This window comes from Brienomyrus brachyistius, chromosome 16 (genome assembly GCF_023856365.1).
Source record: "Brienomyrus brachyistius isolate T26 chromosome 16, BBRACH_0.4, whole genome shotgun sequence".
Lineage (NCBI taxonomy): Eukaryota > Metazoa > Chordata > Actinopteri > Osteoglossiformes > Mormyridae > Brienomyrus > Brienomyrus brachyistius.
In genome coordinates this window covers 11984253-11994331 of record NC_064548.1, presented here as the reverse complement: position 1 = coordinate 11994331, position 10079 = coordinate 11984253, and the positions used below count along the sequence as shown (strand labels likewise).

General features: G+C 44.1%; 1 protein-coding gene across 1 annotated transcript; it reads right to left on the bottom strand.

Annotated features, from left to right (window-relative positions):
* Positions 1 to 5135: 5135 nt before the first annotated feature.
* On the bottom strand, positions 5136 to 9798 carry frzb (frizzled related protein). Its single transcript, XM_048978106.1, has 5 exons — positions 8979 to 9798; positions 8270 to 8335; positions 7816 to 8020; positions 7329 to 7392; positions 5136 to 6480 (listed from the first exon to the last, which is right to left on the bottom strand). The coding sequence occupies exons 1-5, from the start codon at positions 9430 to 9432 to the stop codon at positions 6433 to 6435; spliced, it is 837 nt and encodes a 278-aa protein (XP_048834063.1). The 5' UTR covers positions 9433 to 9798; the 3' UTR covers positions 5136 to 6432.
* Between the last annotated feature and the right edge of the window lie 281 nt (positions 9799 to 10079).

The following is a 10079-nucleotide window of genomic DNA, read 5'->3' as shown; positions in this document are numbered from 1 at the left end:
ACTGTGATGTAAAGGGGACAGGTGTTTAAGAGGCTGACCTTAAGGAAATTACACGCAGATATCTAAACAGACTAATCCAGGGTGAAGATGCATCATTGCTGATGACAATGTTCCGTCTGTGATTGAGCTATTCAATCCAGTTAAATAATGTATGAGGGTTAGGGTATGTATGGGACAAATGTCTGGCCTTCGGTAAACTTCCAAAAGGAGCTTCTGCAAGGATAGGTTGTCATTGGACTGTGGATTTTCCTGTTTATCACGTAAAACTGGTTTCAGATGGCCCCCCACTCAGGACACTGACTACTAACTCCAGATGTCGGCTGAGGATATTCATTCTTCCGAAATCTGCTCGGCACTTCGCTGTCCCCCCCAAGCACCGCCGAGGCGTCGCCGAGGGTCAGGTGACCTGTTGGAGCTCAGCGCTGCTTATGGTGTGATTGCGACAGCTTCCACATGCGGACGCAAGTCCTGCTGCCAATAGGAGTAGAATCAGGATCGTAGCAAAAGGCGGCGCATATTAGCAAATGCAAACCTGACAACCTGGGACAGGACTGTCATCAGCCACCCCTCCCCCACCACTTAAGGATATTTCCTAGCAGGTTTTGGACGTAAAGCCAGAGAGAAATGAAATGAAGTTTTATTTGTCATTTATACAAGTTTGAGGTTAGGATCGGGTTAGTCGTCACATTTCCCATCATGCTCTCCTGTGGGACACGTACACACAAAAGCAAAGCTTGGGGCCCGAGCAGACGATCAGCTGTTCATCTGGCACCCCTACAATATCCGATCATCCAGAGAATTTCTTTCCTGGGAGTGGAGGGCCCAACAGAGATGTGACTATTCTGCCGAGGACAGGATTTGAACTGAATTTGCCAAGCCACACATCATCCCCTACAGAAGTTTGTCTGAGGAGCTACGAGATCGTCTGGTCATCCATTGAACCGCTATTCCTACACATGCACACTACATACATGCATTTTTCTTTTTTTTTTCCCCCCTCCCGTCTGCCCGACCACAGAAGCCTTCTCAGCATGCTAGTCACACCCCGGTTATATAAACCCAGCGGCGTATCTGTGGCCTGACCCCTATTGACGCGGCTGAAATGAATAGTCCACACAGGCCTTGGCCAGCCTTTCACCGCATCAAAGGGCCTTGTTGTTCTTCTGTGGAGTGGGAGAGGGGGGCATTAGGGCAGCCCCCACAGCTGTTTTAATGCCGAGGGGGGAGAAAGCGAACGGACTCCAAGCGCAGCGCACATCTGCGGCCACGTTTAAGCTGGGGGGAGCCCATGGAGGGTACTGTCAGTGATTGGGGGCCACTTTTGTAAGTACGGCTGGAAGGGATTTGTCTCTTAAGGGAGGGTGTGGGGACTTTCTTTGAAGCTTGATTGGTAAAATCGTCAGAATTTGCTCCAGCATGTTACCCTTTCGCTCTGTAGTGTAAATTCTGAATTTCAGTTCAACTCCTGCAATATGTTCATTGTTAACCGGGGGTGAATTCCCAGTCGTGTCAGACTGGAGGGGGCCTTAACAGAATGCAGTGCCAGACCAGGACACGCATTCACACACACACACACCCACAGGAGGATTTATCTCTCGTTATCTGCAGGATAATGGTGCTTGACATCACATCCGGCATAAAGCAAGTCGACCCACGTATTCGGAGTAGAGCAGGGGGGAGGGGGGATTTCTGTCGATATCAGAACTGTCAAGGATAACACATTTAAAAGCAGCTTTTTTATCTCTAAATGACAAAATAAGCACTGTATGTTAATGTTTTTTCCACAAAATTCCAGAAACCATTGGTAAGTTTTATTAAAAGGGGAACACTAGGAAAATGCTAGGAAATGTTACGAGAAACCTAATGTTCTGTTCGAAAACATGTTCAGACTCAGAATTTCAGAATTTCAATTCACTATTATACAAGCAAAACACGTATGTACTGTACACATGATGTATTAATGTATAATGTATTACATTTGCTGTAGTTACTATTGCAATAATATATAATATAATATTTTATAACTTATTTTATAACTTAAGCAGTTAACATAACAATCAGTGCTAAGTAAAAAAAAAAATTTCAAGTTATTTTCTAATCTATTGGTTGCCTAGTTACTTTAGCCACCTCATTAAGTATAAATCAGTTGTAACTGCATTAGGGTTGTGTATTAACACATTTCTTTAACAAGTAAATTCTAGGCTATGGTACTAATGATGCTTATCCGTACTTTGAAACCACTCCATGTTACAAAACCTCTCCATGTTTCCTTCATTTTCAGTGACTTTTTGGCTTTATCCTTAATTTAAATAGCCCATTGCGTGCAAAACATAATTAGTATTTCTTGGAATATTTCTACGTTTACTTAGAGCTGCTTAAATAGAAGGTTACCTAAGTACCAAGGAGTTGAACCGAAGAGCATTGGCGTTGATGCCAAGATCTCTAAATTAAAGCACAATGAAATTAATCTACACAATGAAATCTCTACTAGGCGAAGGCTTACGAAGAAGTCGATGGAGCATTCACAACTGCAATAGTACAAATTAGACTAGGCATGATTGAATGGCATGAGTTTTATTACTTGAGAATTACGTTCTTGGTTTTTTGAGTGTCATTTGTTCCATAATTTGATTATGAGGACTATAGGTTCTTGTCTGATTGCTGTTCCTCGCCCAGAAGAGGTAATCAGGAAGTGGATGGAGGCCCTTGTTTTCAGTTGGCAGGGTTTACGTTTGTGCTGGCACTGCCCAGCCGCGCGCCAGTCAGGGTGCAGCCGAGATGCTCTGCTCTCCGATGGAAGTCCACGCTGCCTAATTGAGTCGCACTGTGCGGATGAGATTTACAGCGCATCATACAGTTTCTCCACCAGCTTCGAGCAGCTGTTTCGGATCACGCCCCCATTCTGGAAAAGCCCGTTCTGGAGTCAGAGTAGAGGGCAGAGCAGACGACACCCAGGGGGACGGTGTTCCCTCGTCTTCGCATTCGCGCTGTGAAATATGCCTGCCATTACTCTGGCAGACACCTTTCGAGCGGTGATGGTGCTGTAAACGGCAGTTCTTCAAGGCCCGGTCCTCCCTGTTTGGCTCACCTCATGAAATCAGGGGGGGGGTCACCAGAGGCCGTTTGTCATCCGTGAGTCTGGGGAGCGCGTAATTCATCCGTCTCTGCTGGCTCCGGTGACTGCTTATAAGAGCACAAAATGATTTTACACCCTTTTAATTACGCCTTATATCTCCAGAAGGGCATCCCGGCCAAGGCTGCGTTGTCATATTTCATACCTCATTTTAAGCTACACGCCTTCTCCATCATTATAGCTCGTTCTATAAAAATTGATGGCCATCTATTAATACTTAAGGTGTAACTAAGCCCTGCCACTGGCCTAACTTCATTTAAGTGGGATTATATGTAGTTTTAAGTGTCTGAGTGTACATATAATCACCATGGCCCTATATTGTAAAGTCTGCATGGATGATAGATGGACGGATGTATTGTTTCCCAGAGCTGATCGAGTAAAATAAGGGCTTGCTACTACATTCACACCAGGAGAGAAGGAGAAGGAACCAGATTTACATCTTCAGTGTGACATTTGATGGTTCCCACATGGTGCATAAGCCGAAATGTGAGGTTCGGGAGGCAGCCTCCAACCCCCCAGCCCCCCCACAAGGAGTGGATCTTATTCTCCAAGCCGGTGAAACACCACGAGTCGCCCTCAAGCACCGGCAGAGGGGCCGCGATGCTGAGACCCCGGCTTCTGCTGCCATAAATAACCCGTACTAAGTTAATTTTCCCATAAACACCCCGCACAGGGTGACTGGGTTCAGCCCCCACCACATAAATCACCACATGTGCCATCTACTAGGCCGTCACCCTCTGTGAGGTCATGTGACACGGGTCTCCATAAAGGGACTCGATTTGGATCGATAGATGGAAAGCGGGGCTGTTTTATTTATGGAGGCTGTGATTTTTATGATGTGACAATACTCAAGTTCAAAAGCTGAACGCAAATCAAAGAGGAATCATTCTAAGAAGCGGAGCAGATGTGACTAGTTATGTTTTAACACCACTTTCTGTTTTATTAATATATAAATAACCATTTGTAGCATTGCTGTCCGCAGTGAGGTTTTACATTTTAGTTCCAATAGTTCCAAGAGTGCATGCGGTGTTTTTTTAACTGTTAATTTTGTATTTCTATTTATTAATCTGTCGTCATCTTTAATGAAGTCCATGTGTGGGGCACACTGGAAAAAAGCCAAACGAGGACCTAGACGTAAGGATAATGCAGTGTGGGATCTCTCTCGCTGGCCGAAAGAAGTGAGGCCTAACATTTTGACTGGCATTTCTCGTTAAGATTTGTCTTTAACACCCGGATCTGATTTAACGAAACGTAAAGGCTCTGAGCAAGGCGCTTAATGTAAGTATCTTCCGGCATTTTGATAAGAAATGATCATGTCTAACTCCTGCATCTCTATAGCTGAGTATAAAGAATTAATAATATGGATTGTGCCTTATCTCATCCAGAAAGATATTTATGTTGTCTGTAGCCACCAACAGAAACTACAGGACAAGTATCTCTGAAGAAAGATTCTGTTATTGGGCTAAAAATGACAGGTCTAGTGTTTATCCTAAGTGAGTGCTGACTCTGTCGGGCAGTGTTTCCCAACCCAGTCCCCGGGGACCCACAGACAGTCCAGGTTTAAATGGGAACTTTCTGGCAGGGAGCTGGGAAGGAGCAAAAATGTGGACCGGCTGTAGGTCCCCGAAGACCGGATTGGAAAACGCTGCTCTACAGGGGTCTCTGACCCCTCCTTTACTTTTGTGGCGTGGAGTTTGGCGACTCCAATGGTTCTGATTGTCCGTGAAAGAGTTCCATGTCCGTAAAAGGGTTCCACCCCACTGAAGTTGCCTGATATCTCTAAACAACTTACCAGATGCATTCAGAAAAGTGTCCTACAGGCACACAGTTTTGAGAGTTAGACCATAGTTAATTTGTGATGCTGTCTTCACTCATTTCCAAGGTGTTAGTTCTCATTTTACCTGAAACTCACCTGTCATACTTACTAACAATGACTACTGCTTAATATTCTGCTTTCTTCTTGAAAATAGTGAGGGTTTGTCATTGAATTCGCAATACTGGGTACATTTGCACTATATGAAGTCATTTTATTGATGCATCATTCATTATATAAATCGTTTTATCCACAGCAACCTACATGGTTTACAGCGATACACTTTACCCATTTATAGAGCTGGAGTACACTGAAGCAGTTCTGGTTAGGTGCCTTGGTCTGGATCACATGTGTAGAGGAACCGCCTGCAACTCGACGCCAAGTCACGGGCCTCTCTCACCATGCAACTGGGGCCCATCGTCCTCGTAAACACTTGTGAAGTAGTGTGTTTCAATTATAAACGGCATATCAATCGCTGTAATATAGAAGTAGGGAGAATTACACATTGATGTCATTTGTTTGACAGGTGCTGAGGTCTTTCCTGGCTCACTGGTTTTGGCTCTTCACCAGAAGACCCCCCCGCTAATATGTGCTACATAATATAAAATCAAACGACAGGCGGCAATGAAGTGATGCTTCACAGTTTAAGCTGAGTATGACAAAGGGGGCAGAGCGAATACAAACAGAAGTGAAAGAAAAATTTGACTGAACCGTCCAAAGGTGGCAAAGTTTGGATAATTTCCCACGTAGATCTCGAAGGACGTACTCATAGGTGCGCCTGAAAGTAACTAGAGTGACTTTAAAGTGAACATCTCTCAGTGAGGACCTCCAATGGTTGCCCACTACAGAGTGGGGCAAAAGGGGCCTTGTCTCCAGCTTAAAGCTGATTGGCCCCCTCCCCTTTCACTCACCGATTCAAAACACTCACTGATTCAAAAAAGGCTAATGATAAGGTTGGCCTCTTTTATGCTCCCCACTTTAAAAATCCTAGAATTGCCCCTGTGCTGCTCCACTGTCCATTCACTCCCCCCCTCAAACTGTTTATGGGACGCCTGTTTCTCATCTGAGTGCCTTAGGAACGTCTGGGAACCGCTCTATCATCACGGAAATGTTCACAGCAGCCGGTGGTCCAACACAGAGGAGGTGTCCAGCCTTCCTCTTTGTGAAATCCCCAGTGTCATCCCCCCCCCCCCACCCCAGTCATGAAAGTCTGACTTTTATACTAAATCCCACATCCGGCTCCACTCTCAAACTGTACACAGTGCCTTTTGGGTTAACACTACCTTCATGTGACGACAAAGTAATGAAATGCAGAGCAGGAATGGTAAAAGAAAAAAAAATTAATCAATCTACATTCAACTAAAGTTCAATTAATGTGGCAACGATTTAACGAGAAACGAGAGTGTGCAATAGTGCAAATTCTTAAGTCGATGTTTCAAACGTGTCGTCTTTGGGCTGATGTTCGTTCGTCCCCCAGGGGGCAACTTCACGATGCATGACGACTCCTCACACCACGAGGCACCTGGTCCCAAAGCTAGGAAAATGCAGCAGAACCCAGCATTAAGAAGCTGCCTGTTCTCTAAGCCCCTGAAACATCGCTCTCTCTTTCCCAACGTTACACTCCCTGCGTGTCAAGTTTGGCGAAATTAAACCTCTGTTCTGTGGTTCTCTTATCATGTTTGGTGTCAAAATTGCATTTATAAAACTACTGAAGTGCCACAATGTTTATGAATTTAGAAGAGGAACAATATAACAAGCATTCCTCTCATATCCCAAGAACCCCATGACTCTTAAAGATTCCCCAAAGAGTGATGCCTGTTTCTCTAAAGTGAGTCTGTTTCTTCTCGCCTGTCATGCACATCCAGTCTGTTCTTTGTGCCAAATTAACAAGTCAAAATATTATATTACTCTGGCCTCAGTGGGCACTGGCCACAAACACGGAAAAAAAAAAAAGCAATCACAGTCAATCTGTTTGTGTCACAGACTCAGAGGATGTTGTTTTATGAAGTGCTACACATACTCTTTGGTTTGTGGGAGAAGATAATTACATTTCTGCACTGAGCTTTAATATCCAGTGGGTTCTTCTGGCTTGGCTGTTTTAAAGTGGTGAGACTTCAGTTCTTTCCTAATCAGCTTTTAATGACCCCCCAAGTGAACAACAGACCTCATTTAATCAACTAAATCCTTCGGTTATATAGTAAAGGCTAACAGACAGGCATATGCTTCTATGACACTTCCAAGTGCGGTGGGGAATTCCGTTCTCAAGTCGAGATGTGCAGCTATAATTGAACCATATATGGTTTAATCACCACAGTAAATTGACTATTGCGCTAATTAGCTGGCTGGTGAAATCTAACATATTGGCCACACATGATGGCTTACCTTCACTCTCCGCCCCATTCGATCCTTCCACTTCTGTGCAATCGAACCTTCGATAAGCAATAACCTACACAGCAACGACAAAACAGTGAACGTAACAGCATGAATACAGGCACACACTCCCTCCTTAAGGCAAACATCACTCACTACAGGGGCATCGTGAGACCTGTTGTAGGGGGGCTTAAACAAAATGTTTTTTAACCCCCTACCAAATAAATGTGTGTATTGGCTTAAGTCATGAATAGCTTTTTATACTACATATAAGTTTGCCATTGCCCCCCATTAACGACTCAGGCCCCTTATCCATTCATCTATAACTATACTCCTGACTCAATAGTAGGCCTACTTACATTTATTTACTTAGTAAAGACTTTAATCCAAAGCGACGTACAATTAAGACGTGACATCAATCTGTTGATCAAGGGATTTGAAACGTCTTACCCCCCCCCCAAAGCCGATGCCCGCCCCTGAAGCCTGCGGCCAGCCATACCTGGACTGCTCCTCGCTCTCGTAGCCCATGATCATGTACTCCTCGTTGAGGATGAGGGGGGGACACAGGCATCCTGAGTTGTAGTACAGCGTCACCGTGTCTCGGGGGATGTGGACGAGGGATGACTTCAGAATATCTCTGACCTCCACGATAGCGCTGACATCGTGATTCCGAGTTCGTATTTCCTTGACTCTTGCTCGAATTACTGGGTGAAAACAGAACACAATAAGTGAACTTGCAATAACGTAGCTTATGTGAAAATGATAAAAGATGTTTTTCTTCAGCTGAAGATCAAAGTTTTTTGGTCAAGCACTTAACTATCGCATACTAAATGCGTTACTTAAAATTGCACAGGATGCCTCCCGACCAGGAACTTGCACGTTTATTTTCTTTAACTACTGTTATTCTTACTGCCTATCTTTTCTTCGTTACTGGTCTTGAACGAAAAACTCACCATAATTATAATTGTTCTTCGTGTATGTCTTGTAAGTTAGTTTTACTCCCTTGCATTTGCATCGATCTACGGCAGACAGAGCAAAAGATTAGTAGGAATAAAAACAGAACAGTTCAATACTACCTGCAGATCGCCAACATTGTGGAGAACAAGCGTAAGATTTGTCAAGAAGTATCACTTTTTAGCACGGATGTGCGTTTTCACTCTTTATCTCAAACTGTCATCATAAAATTCACGTTTAAACCGAGATGCATCGTGTACATTTCTGTTGCAGCGGTTTATTTTTCTATATAACGTTAAAGGCAGCAAATTCAATATTACAATGTTTTCAGCTGCCATTCTGAAAATCCATTGGAGTTCCAACTGACTTTTACATATAGACCTTTCTGTATTTAAAATTTCTAAAAGGGCTGCGAGCAATCCCGTAAGTACATATCGCCTTCAAAAGTATTTCCACCTACGAATCTACTTAACCCACAAAAACTACCAGTGTTTTCGTATTCTACTAATTTTCCAAAAAATGTCTTGGTTTATTAGAAGAATTCATGAGCATGCATTCATATTGTTAAATAACACAAGGAAACACTGAAACAGGCGAGTCATAAAAGGTGATGCATTAAATATTTATTATCATTATTATTATTAGTAGTAGTTGTACTATTTTTGGCTGTGAATTACCGAACATAAAAACCAACAATAAAATAGTTACCAGGCCCTTCCACTTGCACTATCGCCTCCGGAGCGATGCAGACCCCGCGGTCATACACGGGCAGTTCGTCGCACGCCAGGCTCTCCGGCCATGTGTGGTTGTACTGTTTCAAGACCGGCTCACAGCCAGACTTGGCCCGCTCGCACACCGACTTGCACGGCTTTATGGGCTCCTGCTGGAACTCAGGAGTGCAGATGGGACCGTACATGGCGCAGAGATAAAACAGTAGAACCGGACTACACCTGGTCCCAAGCAGCCCCTCGAACTGCTCGATGGCCAGCATCGCGTTTGCCTGGGTGCTGTGGTGGAGGTGGTTGGGCATCTTGGTCATGTTCCAAGGCATCGACTTGCACATTGGGATCCGGACGAGCTCGCACGCCGCTGCCGCGGCTCGGGGTATCCCATCAAGGCACAAGAGAACCAGGAAACTAATATACATTTGATACGAGAACATCTTAAGCAACAAAAAAAGCTGAAAATTAACTTGTCGTCTCTGTTAAAGAAGTTTGCAGGAATAAGTGTGAACTGATCCCCAGAATGTCCGATAAAAAACTAGTCTTTTTTTTTAAACTTTCCAAAATTGTTTATCTAAACATAATTACACTTGCCTAATGCATCACTGGAAACGAGCTGCGTTTCACCCCTCAGATTCTGTAATCAAAAATCGCATTGAAGGCATCCGGTAAAGGCAAAGATCTGCTACTGCTGTCCTAAGCGCCTTACTCCTAAAGTCCATACCGCTTCATTATTCTGCATGTACGCGGGGGTAGCGCTGCTTCTTGCTCAATGAATTCACTTCTCCGGAGCGGCTCCTTTTCAGCTTGCAAATCTCTTCCACCAAGTCCGACCCTCCCCACCCCCCTCCTTCATCGCCCGTTTGCCTTAAAAGCTCATGTCGACTTCTGGGTGAAACTAGATTGCATCTTTCCCACTGCATTTGTATGTAACGTTTAATTGTAACAATCCACGTTGGATTTTTTTAAATACCGAGTTAAAGTGCAGCCTAATCATGTTCAAGTTTAATGCAAAATTCTGTTTAAACTAGAACCCCCAGGCTTTCAGAAATAAGGACAATGCCAGCACAGATAACAGCAGTCACAT